The following is a 25,355-nucleotide window of genomic DNA, read 5'->3' as shown; positions in this document are numbered from 1 at the left end:
AGCAAAACCAGAAGAGATAAAACCGGTGGAGCTTGTGACGGGAAATGACATCACAGCACCTCCAAACAAAGAGCTTCCTCCAAGCCCTGAGAAGAAGACCAAGGTAGGTGTGCCGTTATGTCATGGCTTCTTTATACCCAGCTCTGTGGGTTTGGTTTCCCCTGCCTGCTTTACTCCCTGCTTCTTAAGCTGTGATGATACACTTCTGTTTTCTGAGCTATTGGCTTCTGGGAAGTATTTCATTTGAACACCAAACAATGTAATTCAATTGTAAAGTTACAAACAAATTGGCTTTCAGTAAATCTAATTGAAACTGGATTTAACCCAACAAATTTATGCTCAACTTAAATGTAAAATAATTCATTGGGCAATGTCCATGGTGGGGAGAACAATAAATTTTCATAATGACATTTCAAGAATATTAATATTTTGATCCACTTGATAGTTTCATTATTATTAATGTATTTGTATTTCAGTAGCATACAGGGGTCCCCATCAGGACCTGGGGCCCTAGTCTGCTTGGCATTGTACAAACAGTTGGTCTCTACCTCAAAGAGATGGTAGCACTCAGCAGAATCTGAACCAGAACACTTACTGAAGTTTTGAACCCAAACAGTAATCTCTATATCCGTGAATGTCATGGTTTTACTCTCATTCACATTGTCACCTGACAAATCCAAAGGAATAGGCTTCAAACTACTAAGCTCCAGTTTTTATTAAGAGTTGATACCTAAGGCTGAATCCAGGTCACATTGAAGGCACTGGGAATTTGGTCATTGGTTTAGATTAGATTACGATTTAGATCTTGCACTGCATTATATATGTATAATTAGACAGAAATGTCCCATTCATTGAGCATAGGACTAAATGTCAGGAACTCCAAGTATTAATTGCAGCTCCACCACTGACTCCCTTTGGGGCCTTGATTGTCTCTGGGCCAAATTCTGGTCCCATCAAATTTAATAGCAAAACTCTTATTGACTTCAGAGGGCAAAATCCTGGTCCCAGTGTTGCTGTTCCCCATCTGTAAAACCGGTAATACATTACTTCCGGTCAATGTTATATGCCAGCTCTCAGCCTTTCTTTTGTTATGCTCAGAAGACAGGATGTTTAATGTTTTTGTTTCCTCTAAATAGCATTTTATGTTCCTTGCTGCTTAACATTTTTGTTTACAATGCGCTGTTTTTTTCTTTTTGTCTGTGTTTGTGTTTACATTGGATGTTGCTTTTTGAAAAATGTAAAGCCTTCAGCATCCACACCATCAGCAAAACCTGCAGCAACGAAAACCAAGCCACTGTCCACTACAAGCCCCAAGCGGCCAGCTTCTGCCACACCTGGCCAAAACAAAAAACCCACCAGCCCTACTGCAGGTCCTACTTCGGCCACTACTCCCAAACGCCCAACCACCGGTACTACACGTCCCTCCACTTTAACTCCTAAAGACACTAAACCAAAGGTAAGAGAGAATATTTCACTTGCACATTGAAGCTCCAAGGCTTGTAGACCAAAATCCAGGTAACTGTTTTATCTGACTAGCAACAGTCGATAGGAATCAATGGTAGTATAGTTCTAGAGACAACAATGGAATAATAAGATTAAAGCCTGAGCTTGCTATCAGATCTGCATGGTTACAAGATTCTGTCTCCATGGATCTGAGGAGGAGATGTATTTTGACACTGAGGGGTAGGAAGAGCAGGAGAGCATTGAAACTTGCCTCTGTGTTTTGGTAGTTATTTTCATGAACTACTAAAAGGTGCTCAAGAAAATTCTTTATTTTTTTACATTTAAAACAAAAGCCTGTAACCTTCTTTGTTCTGCATTATACACGTCAGAGAACTGCTGAATTAATGTGATTGAATTGGGAACTTAATGTTCAACTCCACATTCTATAAAAAGAGCTAGACTAAATAAGTCAACAAGAAAACTGGGAAACCAGTAGGTAAATAAGACCACTGGGATGTGGGAGGGGGAAAGGTTAAGAGTACTGGATAGCTACAGTCTAACAAGGCAAAGCAGAGACTATTACAATAACAACTGGGGTTAAGCTATGGTAGGGAAAAGTCATCTTAAATATGAATAAGGGACTGGAAGAAGCTGCCGAAACAGGTTGTAGAAATCTACCATCACTGGGTGTCTTCAAGACACAGATTAATCACCCATTTTAGGTAATTGTGACACAAAGCAGGGGTATAGACTAGGTGACCGAATAGAGATGCTTCTACTCCTAAATAGCTCTGTGAAATCTTCTCCAATGTCTTCCCAAATAAACACCCTGAAGAATGACCTACCAACACTCCCCTTGAGATAAGCAGCAGGAATAACCTCCCCACCCCACACATACATACGCTAATGGTGTTTGCAGATTGAGTGCAATCCTTCCAATTCAATGTCACTTTATGTAACTTTGATAGTGCCCAGATACCGTGGTGATGGATGCCATTAGATATGATTTATTCATTGATCTGCCCAGTAAATGCTCACAGTAAATGGTCGTTCAAGCGCCTGTAAACTCTAAAGCATCATATCCTAGAGCAAAAGAAGGATATAAGCACTCAATTTAGAGAACTGGAAGCCTGTCTTCAATGTGCCCCATGCTGATTGTGACCTGTAAGTGGGTTGTGCAGTGTGTATTTGGTATTTGTAGAACACCAGACTTTTAAGGGGACACTGACAAAATACAAATATTTTTTTTAAAGTTCTTGTTTGTAATTGCATCAGAGATTATTAAACTGGAGCAATTTGAAAATCTAATGGACTTTCTGCTCCTCACTCAGCTTGGAAAATAAAACCGTTTACTTTACCTCTCACTGCATCGTCTCTAGATGTTTAAATTTACTCACCTATTACATCTAGGTGCTTACATTTACATCCAGTTTGAAGCAAGGCATTTTTGTTTATAACAACTTCATGTGTATATTCTCATGCAGTAGTATAGAAACTGCAGAGGAATGTTGAAATAAACTTCAGCTGTAAATCTTCACATTCATCAGTGTGTTTGTTAAGGGCTTAACTGTCAAACGCAGATCTAAAGGATTGTGTTTAGTGTCCCCTACACAGGTGGTTACAAAAGGGCAAATATATGTGTCTGTGTCTCTGTCTGAACAAAGCCAATGTATATTTTGATGGAAATACTGATTTTTTTGGGTAGGTAATCCCACTTTCACTTCCTCCTTCCATCGTTACTTTTCTAAATTTATCACTAATCACAAATGTTTAACGCTTTTTAAAATTGATTTTAGGTAAACTATAATACCGCAGAAATACTGAGTTGTGACCGAATATTGTGTAACTCCCCTGCTTCCCCCTCTCCCCCCCAAATAACCACTTATAAATTATTTCCAATTTCTGTTGATGTTGCAGTCAAATCATCCCATCTGCTTAGTTTTTCAGGAAGGAATGAACCACTCTCCATTTTCCTGATGGGTCATTTGTTCATAAATTGATCTGTCTGTTGTGTTCCAGATGATCTGCCAAATGCCTTCTTAGTCTGGAAAGCATTTTGGCCTGTAATTAAATAGCTTCCTATTCCAGATGTTAGTGAGTGCCATGATGCTAGGGAACTAATGACTGAAAAAGAACAGTGGAGCTCAAAATAAATACTTTGTGTAAGTCTACAAATGGACTATTCCTGTCAGCTGAGGAATCTAATGGAGCTTCCCAGATAGTGAATAATGAATTTTAGGGTGCACCAACCTCCCTGTCCCATGTGTCCTTCACTAAGTATAGCCAGCCACAGGTTTTCATGTACTATAGGACATTTGTTTTAGAATTTTCTGTTACAGAACTTTTCTTAGCAGTGTCTAGCTTATGTATTTAAGAATCCAAACAGTAGTAGTGAGAGTAGTGTTTGTAATTGGGCCATTGATTTCAGTGTAGCCTTTTGTTACCAGGTAACAGATGCGAAGAGCCCAGACAAACGGACCTCACTTTCAAAGCCACTGTCTGCTACGACACCTCGAGCTGCTGTAAAGGGCAGCCCTGCCACGCCCAGGACAACTGCAGCATCTCCAGTTACAACAGCCTCCGGTTTGAGAAACACTGCTACTTCCCCACCCAAAAGGCCAACAAGTAAGCATTGCCCTTTTGAGCTCAGGACGAGCACCCTTGCTTTCTAAACTGTTGCTAGCTTCTGTTGAAAAATGTTAGTATTTGGATTAACTGACAGAAATTTAGCCCTCTCTTGCAGCTCATAGTGCCCCTGACAGTTTGAACTGAGGCAATAATCAGCACATTCCATGCTTGCACTTCTCTGGCCCCATCAGTTTGTCACATTTAGATTTCCATTAAATAAAGTGGCTAGTTCTTCAGTTGCAAATAAAACTATCACATTTTTGGCCACAAATGGTGAGGACTGCTTGAGCTGTGATAAGTGTGAACTTGAAGTGTGATAGGTGTGTAGGGATGGTGATAGGCAGATGTAGAGACATAGGGGACAGAAAATTTAAGTTTTATAAATTCAGAGTCTGAGACCGGAAGAGACCATTAGATGATCCATTCTGACCTCCTGTATATGTAGGCTTGGCAGAATTAGATTTTTATTTTTTTGTAACTTCAACAGATATTAACTTTTTCTTTTAAAGCATTTTTTAGTTTTGTCTATTTAAAATTTTCACAGTTGCAGGAAATTATGGGGTGGTCAGACAATAAGAGGGGTCATGAAATTATTTAATGACAGTAGATCGTAGAATATCAGGGTTGGAAGGGACCTCAGGAGGTCATCTAGTCCAACCCGCTGCTCAAAGCAGGACCAATCCCCAACTAAATCATCCCAGCCAGGGCTTTGTCTAGATGTTGAAGTTCAAAAAGTTAAAGCTTTTGTCAACATCACATGTCAAAACGATCAAGTAAATACCCTTAAATCAAACTCTGAGTTCGCCAGCAGCATTTCTTTTAATTTGCCTATCTGTAAATTTCTGTTATCAATGGAAATATTTTTTTGTTGGTTTGTATGTGTATGATGAAATTGACATGTATCAATATTTACTGATAAGAATCTAATACTTCCAAGCCTGTGTATATCACAGGCCATCTAAATTTCACCCTGTTTACACTTTGCTCAATGAAGGGGTAACTTGTACTTGGCTAAAACCATATCTTCCAGAAGGACACCCACCCAGTGTTGATCTGAAGACATCAAAGAATGGGAAACCCCTCACTCCTCTTTGTAATTTGTTCCAACGGTTAATCACCCTCACTGTTAAAAAATTGTGCTTTATTTCTAATTGAATTTGTCTGGCTTCAGCTTCCAGCCATTGCTGCTTCTTCTGCCTTTCTTTGCTAGATTAAAGAGCCGTTTAGTATCTGGTATTTTCTCCCTGAGAAGGGACTGTAATCAAGTCAAATCTCAGTCTTCTTAATACGCTAAATAGGTTGAGCTCTTTAAGTCTGTCACTATAAGGCATTTTCTCCAGCCCTCAAATTATTTTTGTGGCTGTTTTCTGCACCCACTCCTCCAACTTTTTACCATTCAGAACTGAATGCAGCATTCCAGCGTCAGTCTCACCAGTGCCATATACAGTGGTAAAATCACCTTCCTACCCCTACTCACCACGCCTCTGCTTATACATCCAAGGATCACATTGGCCTTTTTTGCCACAGCATCACACTGGGAATATATTGTGTTACTTGTCCACTGTGACCTCTAAATCCTTCTCAGAACCCACAGTCCATCAGTCTGTAGGTATGGTCTTGTAGGAATAGCACTAGGCCTTGTGCCAGACCCCCATGGAACCCTAATAGAAACACTCCCATTCAGTGATGATGATTCCTCATTGACAGCTAATTTCTGAGACCTCAGTTAGCCACTTCTTAATTCATTGAATTTGTGTTTTATTGATTTTGTATTGTGCTCATTTTTAATCAGAATATCATGTGATACTAAGTCAAAAGCCTTATGAGGGTCTAAGTCTGTTGCATCGATGCAGTTACTTTTATCAACCAAACTTGTAATCTCATCAAAGAATGAAATCAGGTTTGTTTGACAAGATCTATTTTCCATTAAACCATATTGACTGGAATTTAATCATATTCCAGTTTTTTAATTCTTTACCTATAGAGTCCTGTATGACCTTTTCCACTATTTTGCTTGGGATTGATGACAGGACTAACCCACCCTACAGTTACCCTGCCATCCTGCTGGCCCTCTTCAAAAGTTTCCACAGCATTAGTACTCTTCCGGTCTTCTAGAATTTCCATGGTACTCCAAGATTATTTAAAAATGGCCAGTGATCTTCTTAGGCAACTCTTTGGGACTCTTGGTTGTAAGTTATCCAGGCCAGTTGATTTAAAAATATTTATCCTTAGGAGATGTTATTTAACATCATTCTTAGTTACTAATAGGCTGGAAAGTACTTCATCTTCCTGTGATATGAGTACATTATCTTGCTTCTTTCCAAATATAGAACAGAAATATTAATTGAACACTTCTGCCTGTTCTGCATCGTTATTAACAATGTTACCATCTACATCTAGTAATGGGCCTACACCATTGCTAGTATTTATTTTGTTGCTGATCTATTAACAAAAACAAACAAACCAACCCACTTCCTTCTTATTGTCCTTAGTCCTGCCAGTCATGGAATTTTCCTGATGTCTTTAGTGTCCCTTATCAATTTTCTGCACTTCATAACTTCTAATTTATATTGATTGCTATATATTTCTTTTGTTTTTTTGGGCTTCTAATTGCTCACTTCAATTTGCCACAATCAGGATGGGCTGTCAGCCAAAGTTGTCCTCTATCTTGGTTGGGGAATTGTGGCTTTTTGGCCATCTAATTACCTTTTCTTAAAGAACTCCCAATTTTCATTTACCTTTTTTCTGTCTAAATTTTTCTTCCTAATCAGTTTGGCTCATAAATTTCCTCAGCTTTTGGAAATTAGCCCTTTTGAAGCACCAAGTGTATATATTACTGCTTGGGACTGTCTTTTGTTTGCCTACATTGAATGTAATCGGGTCATGATCACTGGTCCCTTGGTAACCACCAACTTCCAATGTCTTGAATAATTAATTTTTGTCCATCATAGTAAGGTTCAAAATAGTACCTTGTATTGGGTACAGTACCTTCACATGTCAGAAAATAATCTAGCAAAACTATCGTCAGGTTAGAGATGATGCCAAAGTTTATAGATAAACAGGTTTGCCAAGGGATGCATTTTTGCTTTTGATATTAAATGAAGACAGTTGAGAGAAGGCCCCAAATTGATTTAAGAGAAGCAGAGAGGGGGAGTCATTAAAGGTGTCAATTGAATGTCACTAGCAAGCAATTGGTGAGAGATGTGGGAAAACCATTATATAAAAATGAATAAAAGTAAAAACAAAGCGACCCTTACCCACCATCCTGAGGCCTAACCATGTTATGACATTCTCTAGCCTCCCTGAGGCTTTACTCTATGAGCTTGAGTCTCTCTTTGAAGGACATGAGTTGTACCATATCTTGTGAAATAAGATGCTGCTTTTGTAATGAGGGAGTTCACCCAGGCATGGGGAGCAGCTGATTTTATGAGATACTTTGATGTTTCCCTCTAAATAGCAGGAAAGAGGCTAGCCTTAAAATGAGTGGCAGTCATCCTTTTTTGCATCTCACAAGTATGCACTGGGGATGCAGAAGAAGCTGATTTCTAAGAAGCAACGGAGAATGTCTGGCCACTCATGGAAGCTATGCCAGCATCCACAAAGGGTCGGTCTGTGTGTTAGCTTTCACTCCCAGTAACACCAATGAATCTGTTCACAATGAAAGCATGAAGAAAAGGTTGACTGTTTTTGTACTCTTTAGCTATCAAGACTGAAACAAAGCTTGCAGATGCCAGGAAGACCACTGTGAAGTCACCATCAGGTAATCTCCCTCAGTTCCTGCATCTAGATCCTTCTCTACTTCACTACAGAAATGTGTTCAATCAACATGTTACTGTGTATCTTTACAGTTGGGTATTTGTCTGCTTGATTTGATTGATATTTACTCAAACTTCCCTTTCTGCTATGATTATTGCAGCAGACCTGAGCCGCCCAAAGAGTGCTCCCGCAAACTCTGCGAAGAGCAGCGCCACTACCCCCACTGCAACAACCCCAGGTACTCCTGTCTCACCTGGAGTTACCACCAGCCGCCCCAAACCCAAGCCAGCTGCAGCCAGACCCACCACAGCATCGAGTACAACTCCAGAAGCTAAAAAACCATCAACAGTTAAAGCTCCACTTAAAACCAGCACTGTTCCCAAGCCACCTCGCCCAACCAGCAGTGTTTCTGCCTCTGACCTGAAGAACATACGATCCAAAATCGGATCAACAGATAACATTAAACACCAACCTGGTGGAGGAAGGGTAAGTCTCCTCAATCGGCTTTTAGGACTACTCACATGCATTTAAGAGCTATTGGTAGTTCTCACTGCTTTCAGTCACTCTGTGCTCACTGGCTTTCCTATATTCAGACTCTGCAGAGCTCCTTTTAGGTTCCCCATGTGCACAAGGCAGCACCATTAGCATATAGAGGAAATACACTTTGAAAGGTTTCATGGTAGTATTTGGAATATGAACAAAATTTCACAACTCTTTGATACGGAGAAACAGAGCCACACTCCTGATCTGGAGACTAGCTTGTGTGAAAGCTCAGAGCTCATTTATATTTCAGAGTATCTGTTTGAGAAGAGGATTTGGGACTGCTAAAATTGTACACTAGGTAGAGTAATGTGCCACTACGTGGGAGATCTGGATTCAGGAGCAAGTCTTAGGACACACTGTCTCTGTTGACATGAGCAATGTGCTGTACGGGTTAGGCTTCAAGCAGAGGTGGATAGGGCAGCATGTGCTGTTCTCAGGACACCCTCTGGTGGCCACAGACAGATAACTAAGGAAGACGGAGATGGATTGAGAGAACTGCCATGGGAAAAAGTAGATGCCGAGGTTGAAGGAGGGGGTAGGACATAGCTTGAAGCCCTCATTTAATACAGAGGTGCTAATTAATTTTCTCCCTGTGATTCTCTGAATGAGAAAAGCCTTGGAATATTTCTGTGGTGTTCCTTATAAGGGTCAAACATTAGACTGATTAATGTGTATTGATTTTTAATCAGAGGGCAATCATTAACATTTCCATCCTATACATCTTGTAAATGCAGAAACACGAAACTATTATCAGACATCATATAACAGATACTCCCAAACTTTGTGTGACCAAGTATTGAATTAGCAACTTGCCTTTAGTCCGAGGGCTTTACTTTGTGTAAAATGGAGCAAATTGCAGCACCCTTGCTTTTAATACAGAGGAGTGGTCTCCTGAAACTGATTTTCCATTCTGATCTCTGTAACCAAGGTGAAACACTTTTTGATGGGAACCCTAGTCTCTGAAAGGCACACTAATCATAAGGGCAGTCATGAGCTGCATTCTACTATACCATAAACCACATCACCGAAGGTACCACCAAACTGTTAAAAGTCCGGCATGTTATAACTGTAGATGGTCATGACCTATTCCTCAGAGCCAAGAAGCCCAAAGGGTGCTTCCATGAGTATGTGTTGGGGTGCACAAAAAGCAGATATCTAAGTAATGACCGAGAATGTCTGCCCATTTAGGGAAAGCTGTGCCAGCATTCACAAAGGGAGAAGCTTCCAAACAGGGTAAACCAAACCTGGCTGGAGGACCTGGAAGTGAGAACCAAGGGAGGAGTGCTCACAAATTGAATGCAAGTTGAGACTAGATTGGAGGTTCACTAACACCATTAAGGTCCTTCAGAAATCTGGTCAAAAGAATTCCAGAAGCGTGGAAAGCTTTCTGGCTAGACTTCAGGGCTGTCTGTTAAAGGGACATTGTTTGTACAATGTATTCCCTTGTTTGTACTCCCTTATTTTGTTGGATCATTTCCATTTCATAATAGCAGTAGGTTAGAGTGTATGTTAACATAGACTGTCTGTCAGAGAGAATCATTGTATTTCTTGCAGGGCTTTTAAAGTCTTCAAAGTTGTTCTTCTTTTGGGAGTGTCCTAATAAACAGAGAAGTGTTGCCTGTTTTACTGCTGTGTTATTACTTGGTTCAGCAGGGTACAGAGCTGCTGCAGACGCCCTGGGCTTAACAAATTCAGCTTTGAGTGCACTCGCCTGTTGCGGTGAGCATTGGTTAACAAGTAAGAAATCAGCAGGAAAATGGGCTCTCTCAGGCTGACGCTGAATTTTTCCAAACCTGCACATTCTCATATTGAACTAACTGCAACTTTTTGCCTTTGCACCAGTCTTGATTAACTAAATCTTAATACACAGGATCAGGTCACGTTTCTTCATCGCTGTACGCAGCATAATGTATAGCATGAGCCACGGTAGGGTGGTGAGGGAGATGAGTAACGGGATACAGTGCAGACCCATCCAGCGGAACGCTTACAGTAGTAGGGTTCCAGAGGTGGGAGGAAGTCTCCAGGTAGACCTGTGGAGCAAAAAAACTGTAGGACAGAATCTGGCACAACTGTTCAGTTATTATGAGGCCGGGCATAATTCTTCCACAGAGCCTTGGCCACCTACCCCACTAGGAAGCACTAATTCTGATGCATGAAGGGATCTTTCAAAAGATTCGCTTGTCTGAGTGAGACCGTGCCTTCTGCTTTACCAGTTCTAGATTTGAGATTCCACCTTGTCTCACCATTTTAACATGTTGATTTATAAAAAGTTCTCCCTGGCTTGTCCAGTCCACTGAATCTATCTTGGTTGTTGATTTGAATTCCATCATTTCCTCCCATCATTTACTTTGATTCTCATGGTTAAAATCATCCTCCATTTGTCTCCATCTAGGCTAAAGTAGAGAAAAAACCAGAATCAGCCGGTGCTGCGCGAAAGTCTGAACCCAATGCAGTCTCTAAAATGGCTCCTACTAAAACAACTGTAACAAAAGAGGGTGCACAAAAGCAGCCCAATGGGAAAGTGAGTTTTGTTTCAGTCTTTTATCCCTGAAAGATGAAAGGGAAACTTTTTTCCATTTGAGTCACTTTCCCTTCTATTTAGCTTTTATGCTTTCTCTTGTCAGTGTCACTGTTCCCCTCCCTTCCCCACGTGCACCTTTTCCACATCTTTCCTATATGTCCTGTGACACTGCCAGTAAAATACAGTCAGAAGTATTCCTGCTGACTTCACATATAGTTTTTTTCAAGGCCTGACTTACACATTGCTTCAGTGGTGTGCTCTGCCTTCACTTTTAGAGGGGCTGTAACTCTAAGATGGGCTGGTCTTCTGTGAGGAAAACCTCCCTTCTCTATGGATGCTACCAGTTTGGGATTAGGAAGCGGGATCAATGGTCCCGGCACTTTCAAACAAAAAAGTATGGAGAACTGGTGAGTTAATGTTCTCCCTGTAACTTTCCTGACCTAGTTTCAAGAATACTGTTCTCTAACCCCTCACAGCTGGTGGTTACCAGTTGTTGGCTTCCTACCCTGAAGTTCTGTCATGAAGTCTTATCCCAGATCTGAGCTATGTGGGGGAAAGGAGTAGAGAAGAGGAGGGCTGGCAGTGAAAGTTTAACTTGTGAGCTGGTGCTATCTCCTGAGATACCATCAGGTAGACCTTATATATGTATAGGATGGCATTGGTCTTGCTCTTAAATGTTTTGATCCTCTGAATTAGAGCCAGCAAACTGGTAAATTTCCATGGCAGGGTAAATGTGAGGGTCCTTGTTGCACTTAATCCAATCTACCTAAATTGGCAAGTATCCTTTGAAAAATCCATGTTGGTGGTTCTAGCTACAGGTGATAACTTCAATGTACAAAACCAAACTACTGTAAGAGGTAAAGCTTCCACCCCATATTTAATTTATCTTCTTGTACCATGGGTGTTTCTGAACATACTATACCGTAAGTAACCTCTAGGACTGAACTCAGGGGCTTGTCATAACCGATTTTATTTATTTATTTATTTATTTATTTATTTATTAAAGAGTAGAGTTGTAGCTTTCACTTAACTTTTGAGGGTTCATAGCCTTAGGCTTTTTTGTGTGTTTAATGGGTCTGGAACTGTTTGTTAGATACATTGTTTCTCCTGTATCTGGCTGGCATCAGACCTGCTGCCAATTAAGTTAAATTGGTGGTTTGACGACCTTCCATGTAGTTACTGCTTTCAGGATTAGGCTATACTGTTGAGAGGTTTTCAGATGCATTGCCTAGGATTTGAGTCGTTCCCAGGCAAACTGGAACAGTTTAAAACTGCAGAGACTAACCAGTGAGTGGGTCGTCGGAGGCAGTGACTTGGATCAACGAGGTGAAAGTGTGAGAATGAAGGGATGGAGATAGCCATGTTCGTTCTCACTGCTGGAATGCATGGCTGAACATGCGCTGAGGAAGCTAGCATACAGAGTCTTCTTGGCAGCCAGGCGCTCTTGTATTGCATGTCTGTACAATATGCTAAGAAAGTGTTGTCCTCCACAATAGCACTTAAGCTGTCACCACTGCCACTGTCTGCTTAGCTGTACTCTGCCTCTCCTTGTTTGTTCACTCCTTTTCTCTCTGTCTTTCAAGTTCTTTCACATGTAATGCTGAAGTTGGGTTGAAGTTTAACACAGCTCTTTGTTTATCCACCATGTTACAGCATCACTCCAGCGTGCCGTATGACAGTTCTAACCAGTCCTTTTCCCTTGTGTTGTTTTTCCATTCTGTAACACTCTAGGTCCAGATAGTCTCCAAAAAAGCGAACTACAGCCATGTTCAGTCCAAGTGTGGTTCCAAGGACAATATTAAGCATGTCCCTGGAGGTGGGAATGTAAGTATGGACTCTGGACAAGCTGTCTTTCTACTAACTTCTTGTTCTGCTTTTTTATGTAGTCTTTTGAGAATATTCTGTTTCAGGCGGATGAGCACGGCAGAATTAAGATTTCTGGGAGATGTGTAGGTAGACTTTTTCCTGAGCTGTAGTAGGTTAAATGTGTGAGCGTATGTTACATTTCACAGCCGTGCATTCGATCCATTTCCCAGTGATCTAAAGCAAGGAGGATTTTGTATCAGGAGAAGGACTTTGAAACACTTCTGGGGATGTAAGTTCCAATCTTTGTTTAGTTACTAACTTAAGAGCGACTTCTAACATTCAAGGCTACTGGTTTCACTGGAAATAGGGAGGTGAGCTTGCTGAGGTGTTGCGAGCTAATATTGTGATGGTTGTATATGCACTTTGAGTACACACTGTGGATTTCAGATGGAGATAGTATTGCTAGTACCTAGAGCTGAGTGATTGGAGCAATGCCAAATACCCATCTGGATGCTGAAAAAAACATAGGCTTTAAAGACGTCCTGTGTTGACCTGACAGGTCACCTGTTTCCCAGCGGACACAGCCTGCATTACCTTTAAAAATATCTATCTGTCTGTGCCAGAGTTTGTTTACTTTCTAAGTAGTGATAGTTTCTGGCAATGCAGAGTGTGGATGCTCGTAGCAATAGCAACTTTGCCACTGTTTTAAATAAGGAGGGTGACCAGGTGGAAGAGTCTGTTTCTTGCTGTTGCTAATTTTCCATTGTCCCTGTGCCCAACACACTGACAACTATCGCTGTTGAAGTTCAGAATCCCTGTACTGAGTGGGGTGTCACCTATAGTGGTGTCCTGGCTTTCCCTTCTCCATTCCACTGACTCTATGCCGGGGGTGGCCAACCTGAGCCTGAGAAGGAGCCAGACTTTACCAATGTACATTGCCAAAGAGCCACAGTGATACGTCAGCAGCCCCCCATCATCTCCCCACCCCGCTAGCGTGCCTCCCACCCACGGGCAGCCCTGCCGATCAGCGCCTCCCCCTCCTTCCCAATCAGCTGTTTTGAGGCTTGCAGGAAGCTCTGAGGGGAAGGGGGGGAGGAGCGAGGGCACAGCAGGCTCAGGGGAGGGGGCAGGAAAGGGTGGAGTGGGGGCAGGGCCTGTGGCAGAGCCAGGAGTTGAGCAGTGAGCACCCCCTGGCACATTGGAAAGTTGGCGCTTGTAGCTCCAGCCCCGGAGTCGGTGCCTCGACAAGGAGCCGCATATTAACTTCTGAAGAGCCGCATGTGGCTCCGGAGCCACTGGTTGGCCACCCCTGCTCTATGCAGTTGTGGGATTAAAAACTTATTAATGCAATGCTGTTTAAAAAAGCTAAAGTTAAATCCCTTCAGCTTCTCTTCCAGGATGGAGTGGGGAGGAAACCTGCATTCTTGGCCTGCAAATAGTCAACCGTTAGAGGCAAACGTAGTGCTTGGCCATGGGCTCAGTGCATTGTCACCTGTTAGAGCACTTGCCACTCGCTGGACTTGGAGGCTGTAAATGCTGCCTTGAATATTGCTTGAGGGGCAGGTCATGCTCTGTAAGCACCTTCTTGAGAAATATGCCTGTGCATGGTTATGCATCAACTCTTGCATTCAAATTCTTTCATAAGTTACTGCAAGAGGATCCTGAAGACCTTCATTGTGGGTTTTATTAAAAAAAGCTTGTTAAATGAAGGGCTAGTCATCCTTTTCACAGGTGAAGAACAACCTTTTCTCTGGGTGTAGGAAGAGCACAGCTACAGGTGTAATTTTCATTTAATCAGGCTTTTGTTCTCTTCAAGATTTATAACTGCCGAGACATTTTATATTTGTGCTGGGGTTGTCTGACATTTCGCTTTGCCAGTGCTTGGCATCCATAGGGTTCTTTCAGCTGCACTGCTAAAGAGCAGCTGTTACGCACCCAAAGGGGCTTTATTTTATAAACCACTCCTTCTCTGCTGAGTGGTGTTCTGTATGGTGTATTTCTGGCTGGGCCTTGTGTCCTTTTTCCTCCTCTGTTATTAACAGACATGTTACAGAATAAAACCTTGGGTTGCGGGGAATGTTTTTCACTTTATATTAAAAATCCCATGTAATAAACCACCAAAACTGTCCTCTTCTCTCCATTTTACTATTCCTCTATCCCCTCTAGGGGATGTTTCCAGCTCTAGGGAAAAGAGGTATCCTTTTTCAGCTCTTTGTTCTCCCAGTGTCTCTCTTCCTGTCACCACTACATCTCTTCTCCTCAGTCCACTAGTTAAGCTGTTCACTTTAAGAACAGAGAATAAAGTGCTTATCATTTTCAGGTTCCAAATGCCCAAAAGCCAGCTTCAGGCAGCCGCTCCCAGCCGTCCATCGCCCCCAAACCCAGCCCAGGCAGTACCAATGTGAGTAGAAGAGCCAGACTGGCATACCTGGCTTCTTATGATTGGATTTCCTTTTGTCCGTTTTGCATTCCCTCCGCTATTCCTGGGCACTGTACCAGGTGTCCGCTTCTAAGGCATTTTCTGTCCAGTCAGACAGCATGAGATAGTCCTCTCATTGCATCTGCTCATAGAAGCTCCCTGTTTCTAAAGTTTTTAACCATACAGCTGATGGGAATGATTGAAAAGTCCATGGTTCCAGTGCTACTCTTTCCTCAGTAATGGCTGTTGGGCATTCTTGGGGCAAGCAGAGTGGTTAGCAAAAGCTAGCGATTCAGGGTTAGTGTTGTCATTTTACAAAAAGGTCTGCTGTGGTAGAAGTGACTGGAACTTGCTAGCCAATTCATTCAATTACCTTTTGGGGAAAAAATTGGGGGTGGGTAGGGGGAACCTGCTTGCCCTGCCTCCTATGTGCAAGGGTGGTGATTGACTGTCAGGATACTGAGAAGTTGAGGTCGAAGGCTGTAGACTATTTTACTGCTTTCATTAGGTCTAGCAGAAAGACCCCAAAGCTCGCAGCATTAGATTTTACCAGGAAATACTGTTTGTTATACTTTTATAAATAAGGAGAAAAAATACAAAAGCAAAGCAATAGAAATGAAATGTCTACAGTAAGTTTAAATCTAGCGAGGAGTAAGACATTTGGATAATCCATCGTACAGGCAGTCCTCGACTTTACAGCGTTACAGTTGCAACGAACGGCACGTACGCCGTTTATAAATTGACATCCTGTTTCGACTTAATGACATTGGTTTAGACTTTGACGCTTGATCCAACAGTGTTCCTATGGGAAATTCGAGTTACGATGTTTTCAACTTAAGACACGATTTTCAGGAACCAATTGTGTCATAAGTCTGAGGACTACCTGTATATTCATTTTATCCCTGTTGTCAAAGGGTCTGGGTGCGATCATTCGGAATTCTTCTAAGAGCATGTGGGTTCTTTGGTGTCTCGAGGCTACCACCCTGTTTGAAAGCTAATGGAGAGTGGAAGGAGAGAGGGTTAGAGAGGTGAAAAACTAAAGGAAAGTAATAGTCACACTTCCTACCCAGAGTGCCTAAAGTCAGGCAACTAAATCAGCACTTAACTTTGGCCCCTGAGTCTGAGAACATGGCCTTTAGAGGGACAGGTTCAATAATTCAAGTTAGGCTTTGTCTACACTGACAACTGAATGACAAAATTTTTGTCGTTCAGAGGTGTTAAAAATAACGCACACCCCTGCCCTCGAAAGACACAAGTTTTGTAGAGGAAAAGTGCCAGTGTGAACAGCACGTTGTTGGCACCGCCGCTTGTTGGGGATGGAAGTTTTTTGTTGGCAGGAGAGCTCTCTCCTGATGGTGCACTGCAGCTACACTGCGTGCCTTTTAGTGACACGGCTGTAGTGGGTAAAAGCGGCGTAGTGTAGACATAGCCTTAGTAGGAAGTGGGAAATTGAGACTCTTAAAAGAAACAGCTGTCCACAACCTTAAAGATTGTGAGAAATCACAATGACTTCTTCAAGGTCCTCATTCATGTATCCAGATGTTACCATTCAAATAGCCAAGCGACAGAATCTTAGTCCAGTTCTCACCAAACACATGATCATATCATAAAAGCCATCATCACTAATTGGCAACTTTATTGGCAGACTCTGTGAAGACCAAAGACTGAATGGACCATGGCCACTGAACTCTCTTCTAACCCCTAGAGGGCTAACTGGCTCCTCCAGGTCAGGTTTGAGAGACATTGGCATGGGACAATATAGAGGGAGCTTATATTACTTCTGTGTGGACTATTCTGTGAACAAAAAGAGCATCGAATCCAGCACCTTATGCAAGCACTAAACGAATCCGCACAATTACACACACACACACACACACACTAAACGAATCCGCACAATTACACACACACGCACGCACACACACACACACCAAGTTACAAATACATGTGCACACAATGAAGCTTCTCAGTAGGCTCTTAATGGGCTTTAGCATGGCAATTGCAATGGTTTATAAACTCCCAGCCCTGAAGAAGAGCTCTGTGAAAGCTTGTCTGTCTTACTAACAGAAGTTGGTCCCATAGAAGATATTACCTCATTCGCTTTCTCTCTCTAGTTTATAAAGAGGTGAACTCAATACTAAGGAAATACTTTTATTTTGTTTATATGGACAAACTGATACTAAATATTCCAAGCCAGCGAGGTACTAGAGAAGAGGATCTCCCCAAGTCCCCACACACACAAGTTAGTCCTATTAAAGTAACTAGAATTTATGAATTCCTTGCAGGGGAAATCTTGGTGATATAACATCTTTCATGCAGCATTTTACAAATTAACCAGGCAAGAATAACTTCATTTGCCACTGAAATGCAGCTTCCTCTGGGATGGAGTAGGTCAACTGTTTAGTGGCACACAGCAATGCTACACAGCAGGTTATGGGTAGGAAGAGAAGACAGTCACATGGTATTGAAACTCCACGAGGCACAGTGTAGTTACTGAAGCTAGAATTCAGCCCAGGTATCAGGGCTAAAACCCTATTCTGGGGGAAAAGGCTGTGAAATCTTTAATAACTTAAAGTAGCAACAGCCTTGGCTTTACACCTATTCCAAAAGAGGGCATCTCCACCAGCAGCCCTATGCTAACTTCATGCTGGGACATTGACTCATTACTGACCCAGAAGAGGGCTATCTATTGAATCACTTACACTACTGCTGTTGCTGGTTTTCCAGAGGTTTCCCAGTCAGGTATTGTTCAGGCCCATATGTGTGTAGTTTGAGATTTGTCAAGAAAACAACCTTGTGATGATGTTGCTGCAGCAAATAAAACCCAGTAAATAAAAGATATATATTTCCATAGCTTATCTCAGAGAACCCCCAAATCCAGCCTGTTTTTTTCTTAGCAGTAAGACACAGCCCTAGGTGTGGTGATGCAGTCTATCCCCATACGTAGCAGCGCATGCCTGTCAACATGCCCTAAAGAAACAGACTTAGTATCAGGTGGATCCACACCTTGGTGTGTTGGCTGAAGATGGTAGAGAGAAAGTTGGAGCCTCTAGTATATGCTTGGCACCACAGTAGGATAGCCTTGCTCCAAATAGACCAATCCAGATAACTTCTCTCCTGGCACGTGGCTGAAGGCAACATGGGACAGGTTTAAAAGTCAAGGCTGGTGTTGGGTAGAAACAGTCTGGGGAACTTGGGGTTGGAATCGGCCTCTTTGGTCAAACTTTAATATTCCTATGCATATGAGACACTCATTTCTGGTCACTATCCATCTCTACTGGTTTTGTTTTATTCAGTACATGTTACTACTTGCACATATTCACCCTTTGTTGGCTGGGACAGGGCTTTTGATAATCTTAATGAATGTTTGCCTTTTTCTTAAGAATTCTTGAAACCTACATCAGCAATGCTATTTGACACCTACCAGCCAGGTGATTAATGGGAAAAGTGTGGCAAGGGGAGATTAAGACCTCATTAAATATAAACTGCCCTTTGCGGTGGGACAGTGGTTTCCAGTTTCATAAGAAATGTTTCTTTGTTCTGAGTTGTTCCTTCCTGTCTCTGTAGGTGCAGATCCAGAGCAAGAAAGTTGACATTTCCAAAGTGTCCTCAAAGTGTGGCTCTAAAACAAATATTAAACACAAGCCAGGTAAAACTCTTAGTGTGCGCCCTCACACTTTGTCAGTTAGTGAATATTGCATGTCATTCAGGCAGAACCTGCGATCCCAATTGGAGCAAGTGAGGTGGATGGATGGTATTCTGAAGGGAAGTATCTAGTTTCTTATGGATGCAGCATGATCTCCTGATTAGAGAAGGGGACTGGGAATCAGGAGACCTGATTCTAATCCTGGCTGTGACAATGACTTGCCTTGTTCTAAGCTTGGCTGTGGCAGTGACTTGCCCCAAATAGCAAGTCATTGTTACAGCCAAGCTTAGAACAAGGTAAGTCACTTAACCCATCTGCCTCAGTTTCCCCAACTCTGAAATGGTGAGATACCTGCCTTTCAAGGGTTTTGAGGCTTAATGAGATCCTCAGAGGGAGGGCATTAGAGAAGGGTGAAGTAGTCTCTCTCCAGTTCTCCGGAACAGATGCAGGAGACCTTTTAGTGTTTTGTACAGTAACAATCCATACTTTATAGAACACCTATCCTCAAATGATCCTAAATCACTTTACAGAATGCATGTGCAAGAATCCTTTGTTCCCCACTGACAACACAGCAGAGGCACCAGTTCTTCCAGTGTCTGAGATTTCCATTGGACTCCTCATTGAGCAGACCCGCTCTTTAGCTGAAATGTTGACAGGATCACAGTCCAAGGTGTTATGGTTGCAGGCCAGTTGTCTAAACTTTGCTTCATGTCAGATCAAGCCGACCCTTGAGTAAGCCCAAAGAGTATGGTCCAGGCCTTTGTCTTGCTGTTTTTTTCAGTAGCAAGGGACAATCATCCGCACAGAAGAGTCCCCTGGTAATGAAACATGCCTGTGTGAAGAAAACAGAGTTCACAGACCAAACCTGAAAATGAACACTACAAGCTAGTCTTTGTTTCCAAAGACGTCCCCAGACCCAGCCTGAAAGTCTCTTGGGTTGAAAGCAGTTCAACCTTGTGCACAAAACATCATGGTTCAGTGCATCAGAAACTCTCTCCCACTTGGAGAACATAGTGTCACAAACTTGGCCTCTGTCTATTCAGTTCTTTGCAGTAACAAGCTGTACGCTACACTACAATAACTGCTCTTGTCCAGGGCTGATTAAAACACAATAGTCCTGCAAGAATTATCTGTTATGTCGCATTTTAAAGCAATTCTGTGTGGCCAAAATGATGGGATAAAATCCATTGGCCAGAAAGGATTCCGTTCACCCATGCAAAGCTCAGAAATTCTTTTAAAATGCTGAGGAGCTTATGTATTTAATGATGTCCCTGGAGGGCTGCAATTGTCGCCAGTGTTTCACTATATGAACAGCTTTCTAATAAAATTGTTAGAGGAAGCAGAACAATACACTGCACGTCCCCTGTTACTTGATGGGGGTTGCAGCCCTCCCACGTTCATTGAGAACTTGCCACAAATCTCAAGTAGGTCTTTGGGCCTCTTTCCATCCCTCCAGCAGAGTGCAGCACTGTCAAACATAAGAGGGTAAAGCGAGGATTTGCTTCTTCTATGGGTTGTGCTGTTGGCTGCACTGCTGACAGACGGTGGCCTCCTGAGCTGTTCATGCAGTGTCACGGGAGCCTGTCTGGATTTGTTTAAATGGCAAGTGAAGAATAATTGAAAGTTTTTTGATGTAAAGTCACTTTTCTCTGACTGGGAATCAAACCCAAGCTGTGGCAGTGAGAGTGCCAAATGCTAACCACTGGACCGCAGGTCCTCCTGCCCTAGAAAACAGTGATTAGTGGATGCAGTTTTACAGTTGCAACTGATGGAGATGAAGAGGGAATGGAAAATAAGTGAACACAATAACAGCCAGACTGGGTCAGACCAAGGGTCCATCTAGCCCTGTATCCTGTCTTCCGACAGTGGCCAATGCCAGATACCCCAGGGGGAATGAACAGAACAGGTAATCAAGTGATCCATTCCCTGTCGCCCATTTCCAGCTTCTGGCAGACAGAGGCTACGGACATGACCATCCCTGCCCATCCTGGATAATAGCCATTGATGGACCTATCATCCATGAACTTATCTAGTTTTTTTGAACTAGATAAACTAGTGGAGGAATGCAGCGAATGAAAGGGAGTCAAAAAATCATACACCAAGATCAGGTCGTGGATCTCTTGCAAACATCCACGTAAATAATGAGATGAGGTTGTCAAAGGACATGGAAGGAGAGGTGTCTGCACATGTATGTGAGTGGGAAGTTAGAGGATGCGATCAGAAATAACCTTGACATTTTAAACGTGGATTGACTGTCCTCCTTTGGAGGAGAGAAGTTGGAAGCACCTCTGGTATAATGAAGGTTGTAATGTGCAGTTCTTCCTACATACCCGTCCTAATATGCAGCATTCTCTGCACAGGGGCATCTCCAGGGTTGGACTCTGGAACTCATGCTTGCTTGTATTGTGGTTTTGTATGCAGAGGTGGAGTTCACCAGCTTTCATCTTGACAATGATCAGATTTGAGCCCAGGCCTCGGTGAAAAGCTGAGACACTTAATGCACTGTTCCACCCTACCCGCTTCAAAGTAATTGGCTTAACGCAGAACTCTGGGGGTGGGTTTGGAGCAGGAGGAGGAGGAGGGAGGTCCTGGGTCAGACTCTGCTCCAAGTGCTCCCCTGTTCTGAAACCAATAATGAATTCCATCCACCTCTCTTGTTCCAGGGGGAGGAGATGTCAAAATCGAGAACCAGAAGCTGAACTTCAAGGAGAAGGCGCAGGCAAAAGTGGGCTCTCTGGACAATGTGGGACACGTGCCAGCAGGAGGCACAATGAAGGTATGTGTCATTCTGCTCTTTTTCTTGAGCTCAGATCAACTCCCTGTCTTGTTGCTAATGCATCCCAGTTGCCCCCTTCAGTCAGCCTGTGGCCATTTACTCATTCCCAGCATCACTTCCATAACCACTCTGTCATTAAATCCAGAAAACAAGGAAGGGCTAAATGGGAGAGAGCTCTGAACCATGTCAGTGTCCGTTCTAGATGGGTCCCACCACATGTCTCTAGAGCAGCAGTTCCAAACTTCATTGCACCGGGACCTCTTTCTGACAGCAAAAATTATGACACGATCCCATGTAGGGCTGGAGCCGTGCCCTTGCCTCAAGCCCTTGGGCTTCGGTTTCCGCCCCAGGCAATGGGGCTCGGGCTTCAGCTTCAGCCCCGGGTCCTAGCGAGTCTAACGCAAGCTCTAGCGACCCCAGTAAAATGGGTCACGATCCAGAGTGTGAGAACTACTGCTCTGAGAGAGTAGCCTGGTTAATTTTGTCTCCCTCCCTCTAGAGGGTCTGAGAAGAGGATTAACCTTTTAGGCTAGATCTATAATCAGGTCCATTGTTGCATGGGTGAGAGGAAAGACTTGTGTCCGACTTTTCCTCCCTCCATTGTGATATTAGAATACCAGCTCACTAGTCCTGGCTAAGTGTTTGTGTAACTTCCTTATTGCACCAATCAGAGCAACTGGAATGGCTAGTTGGAAGCTCTCTCCCAAACAGAGCTCCTGAGATCAGTGTGCTCTGGGCTGTAAATAGGCATTTTATTACATCAAGGAATCTATCTGTCTGGTAGAATCCTCCATGGGTGGGGTTAACCTCATACTAAACCCAGCTCTGAACCCTTTCTCTGGATAACTGTAAGAATGAATTCTTGCTTTAGAGTTGGGATGTTGTCTTGGTACAGCACTTCTCTGCCACAAGGACATGAAATAAATCAAACTACCCTCAGCCACAGCTCTGTAAACTGCACTGGTGCATCTCTCAGCTTTACTACAGCCATGAGGCATCTGCTTTTAGGGGTGGGAAATCACCCCCATTTAGATGACCTCTTCATTATGACTGTGCAGGCTAACGTACCAAGCCATGTACACATGAGAATGGAGCTGGAGTTCACACATTCAGGTGGATTCGTTGGCACCAGAGGTTTAGTTCTAAGCACTATGGCATGGGAAGGAAGGAATCCGGTGTTCCAGCACAAAGGGCAGCAGCACCTCAGCCACTGGGGAGAGCACTGGAGAAAAGCATCCCCTTCCAAATGCTTTCGCTTTCCATTGTTTCAATCCTATTTGTTCATGATTAACATTTTTGTTGTGGGAGCACCGAGAGGCCATGTAGGTTGGGGCCCACTGTGGTAGGTGCTGTATCCAACAAGATCATAAACAGTCCCCGTTCCAAAGGGCGTGCAGTCAGGGAGGTTGTGGAGGGGCTGGGATAATAGCATATATGGCAGGATTCACACACACACAAGGATACAAATAGACCCCATTAAAATTGAGACACTGCCGACCATATTAATTGAGGGACAAGTAGGATGTTTCCTCCATTTTTGAATCCTTTAAACTTAATTTTAGCTCCCAGACGATCCGACTTTAGCAGGCAAATGGTTTTAAGCAGGTATAAACGTAGCTGCTATGTGAGGGTAGGGGTTAGAATCTGATCCCTGTCCTACTTTACGCCAGGCTGCTCCAGCTGTTTATACTCGACACTAATTCTACTCGGGCGGTTTGCTGATGGCCAGTGTTGTCCAGTGGTGCTGGGTTCCATAGATCGTGTGTCTGTCACCTCCACATCCAGCTTGCAGTGTGATTTCCCTGTCAGAGCTGGACATTCGCCTGGGTGTGCGAGAGCCCAAGTAGCGTGCCTCGTACCTCTTCCCTCAACACTGATCCTGCTGTCAGATCTGATCTTACTCTGTTGCCAGTGTGTGAGGCAGACCAGACTGTCCAGCTTGTTCATCTATAGCTCTGTGGGCTGTTCAGGGCTCTCGGGAGTCAGACCTTGTTTAAACCAGTAAATCACAGATGCACAGAACTGAGTGAGAAAGGTACTTTTCTGACTGTAACCGCCCTCTAGTGGTCTGTCGAGGTGTTAGTGCAAGACAGCTGGTCTTGCTCTGCTTGCAGAAGAGTGGTGTAGAGGTGGGAACCTTGCAAGTTTCTGTGTGTTTTCCTTCAGAATTATCTAGGTACCAAAATTATGGTTGTGTTCATGTGGGTTTAAACCCCAGAAAGGGGGGTCAGACGGGTGCACTGTCTGTCGAGGCTGCACGAGACTGGTGGGGAATTGCCAGCTATTGCTAGATTTGCAGCCCCACTAGGCAGTGTAGGAAATGGCCATACCTATAGTCAATAAGATTTCTCAGCCCCCACTCAGATCCTCTGAAAGGAAACGGCAAAATCGTTGTTCCAAATGCATTCCCTTGGCCGCTTGAGGAACCCATTTTGTAAGGGCTTTCTCCAAAGGAACATGGTGAGCAGGAGCAGGATGGTGGCCGAAGTATCATGGAGTGCATTCATTGTTAGAGTCAGGACCATCCACAGCACCCCTCGATACAGAGAATACACAGTACAGATGAGTTCTGTCTGCAGTGCTCACTCTGCTCCTGTGAACACAGCCTGCTTCCAGATGGCGTCTCGTCTTTTCTCACCCCCTCCGGTGCTGCTCGTCACATCTGCGGAGGGGCTTTCCAGATAATTCTGCGTTCCCCTGAAGAAGCCACAGCTCTATTTTAGCAGCGTAAACTCATTTTCCCAAGAGCAGTGTTCTGGAAATCAGCAATTCCAAATAGGATCACCCTTGTTAAGGAGAACATGCCACAGAACAGAATCCTGTCCCTTGAAGAGCTGCACCAAATGACCACAGACCAGCTTCAGCCAGTATGGCAAGGATGTGGTCTTCTGTGCTAACTTGCCTTTGTGGGTGTGGGATCCACTGTGGATTATTAATCTGGCAAGTAAGCAAATAAGCAACAGAAACAATCAAATCAAGGAGACTGTCTCATTGCAATATACTCAGATTACTTATTTTCACAAGTCCCTTCACTTTTAATCCTACAGGGTAATGCTTGGTAGTCTTCTCATGGGTGATGGTATCACTTTGTTCCAGTCTTCTTGCTGCTAGCCTGGTACTCCATGTGAATGTACTGCGTGTTCCATGGAAATGACTAGATGTTTAATAATATGAGTGCTCATTCAGTGTCGGCTATGACTAGCTAGCTGAGATGTGGCAGGAGGCCAGTGAGGTTTTGTGAGACTGGCTGGGGTTGTGGGTTATTGAAGCACGTCGCTGCCAGATGTTGCTCTGATTGAAGAACTGCTCAATACAGGTGGGTTTTCAGGAAACCAGGGAGTTGATTGTAGCACTTCTCTGCTGCATTTCTAACCACCCCACATCTTGGTGCGTGTGGAGGGGGGTCTCTGTGGCACCCTGACTGTAGTTTCTTCATTTCACTCCATTTCATTCCCATCCTTCTACTGACACGTCATTGTCCTCCCCAACCCCATTGTTTCATTATAGCCTGAGGGGGGTGAAGAGGCAGCGCTGCTGGCTCAGGCCCCTCAGAATGGAGATGTGACAGCGCCCCAGGCAGGCAGTGAAATGCGGGAGAATGGAGTAGGGCCGACTGCGCCCGCTGTGGGTGGTGGTGACCAAAGGGAAATTCAGAGCTTCGGCACTCAGATACAAGAAACAAGTAAGTGCTCGTGCCTTCCTCTCTTCTCAGCTCCGCAGGGCGGGGAGGGGCAAGCACTCGCAGCAGGGGCGGAGCAGCCTGTGGACGTTGATCTAACGGATTTAAGCTTAAAGTTACATTTTTCTGTCAATATTTTGC

At 43.5% G+C, this 25,355-nt stretch overlaps 1 protein-coding gene across 15 annotated transcripts in view; it reads left to right on the top strand.

The window, feature by feature from the left end:
- The window catches only part of MAP4 (microtubule associated protein 4), a 278,564-nt gene that overhangs the window by 246,305 nt on the left and 6,904 nt on the right, over positions 1 to 25,355 (top strand). For 3 of the 15 annotated variants that reach the window (XM_043541757.1, XM_043541760.1, XM_043541758.1), the window contains 10 exons: positions 3 to 103; positions 1,244 to 1,456; positions 3,891 to 4,068; positions 7,772 to 7,831; positions 7,988 to 8,313; positions 10,763 to 10,891; positions 12,623 to 12,715; positions 15,018 to 15,098; positions 18,681 to 18,762; positions 21,423 to 21,535. In XM_043541757.1, coding sequence (XP_043397692.1) covers positions 3 to 103; positions 1,244 to 1,456; positions 3,891 to 4,068; positions 7,772 to 7,831; positions 7,988 to 8,313; positions 10,763 to 10,891; positions 12,623 to 12,715; positions 15,018 to 15,098; positions 18,681 to 18,762; positions 21,423 to 21,535 — 1,376 coding nt within the window. Of the gene's footprint in view, positions 1 to 2; positions 104 to 1,243; positions 1,457 to 3,890; positions 4,069 to 7,771; positions 7,832 to 7,987; positions 8,314 to 10,762; positions 10,892 to 12,622; positions 12,716 to 15,017; positions 15,099 to 18,680; positions 18,763 to 21,422; positions 21,536 to 25,042; positions 25,218 to 25,355 lie in introns of all 15 variants that reach the window. The other 12 variants (XM_037891346.2, XM_043541759.1, XM_043541762.1 and 9 more) reach the window with 10 other exon arrangements.

The sequence above is a fragment of the Chelonia mydas genome, chromosome 2 (assembly GCF_015237465.2).
Source record: "Chelonia mydas isolate rCheMyd1 chromosome 2, rCheMyd1.pri.v2, whole genome shotgun sequence".
In the NCBI taxonomy this organism is placed as follows: domain Eukaryota; kingdom Metazoa; phylum Chordata; order Testudines; family Cheloniidae; genus Chelonia; species Chelonia mydas.
This window is presented reverse-complemented; position numbering and strand designations above follow the sequence as displayed.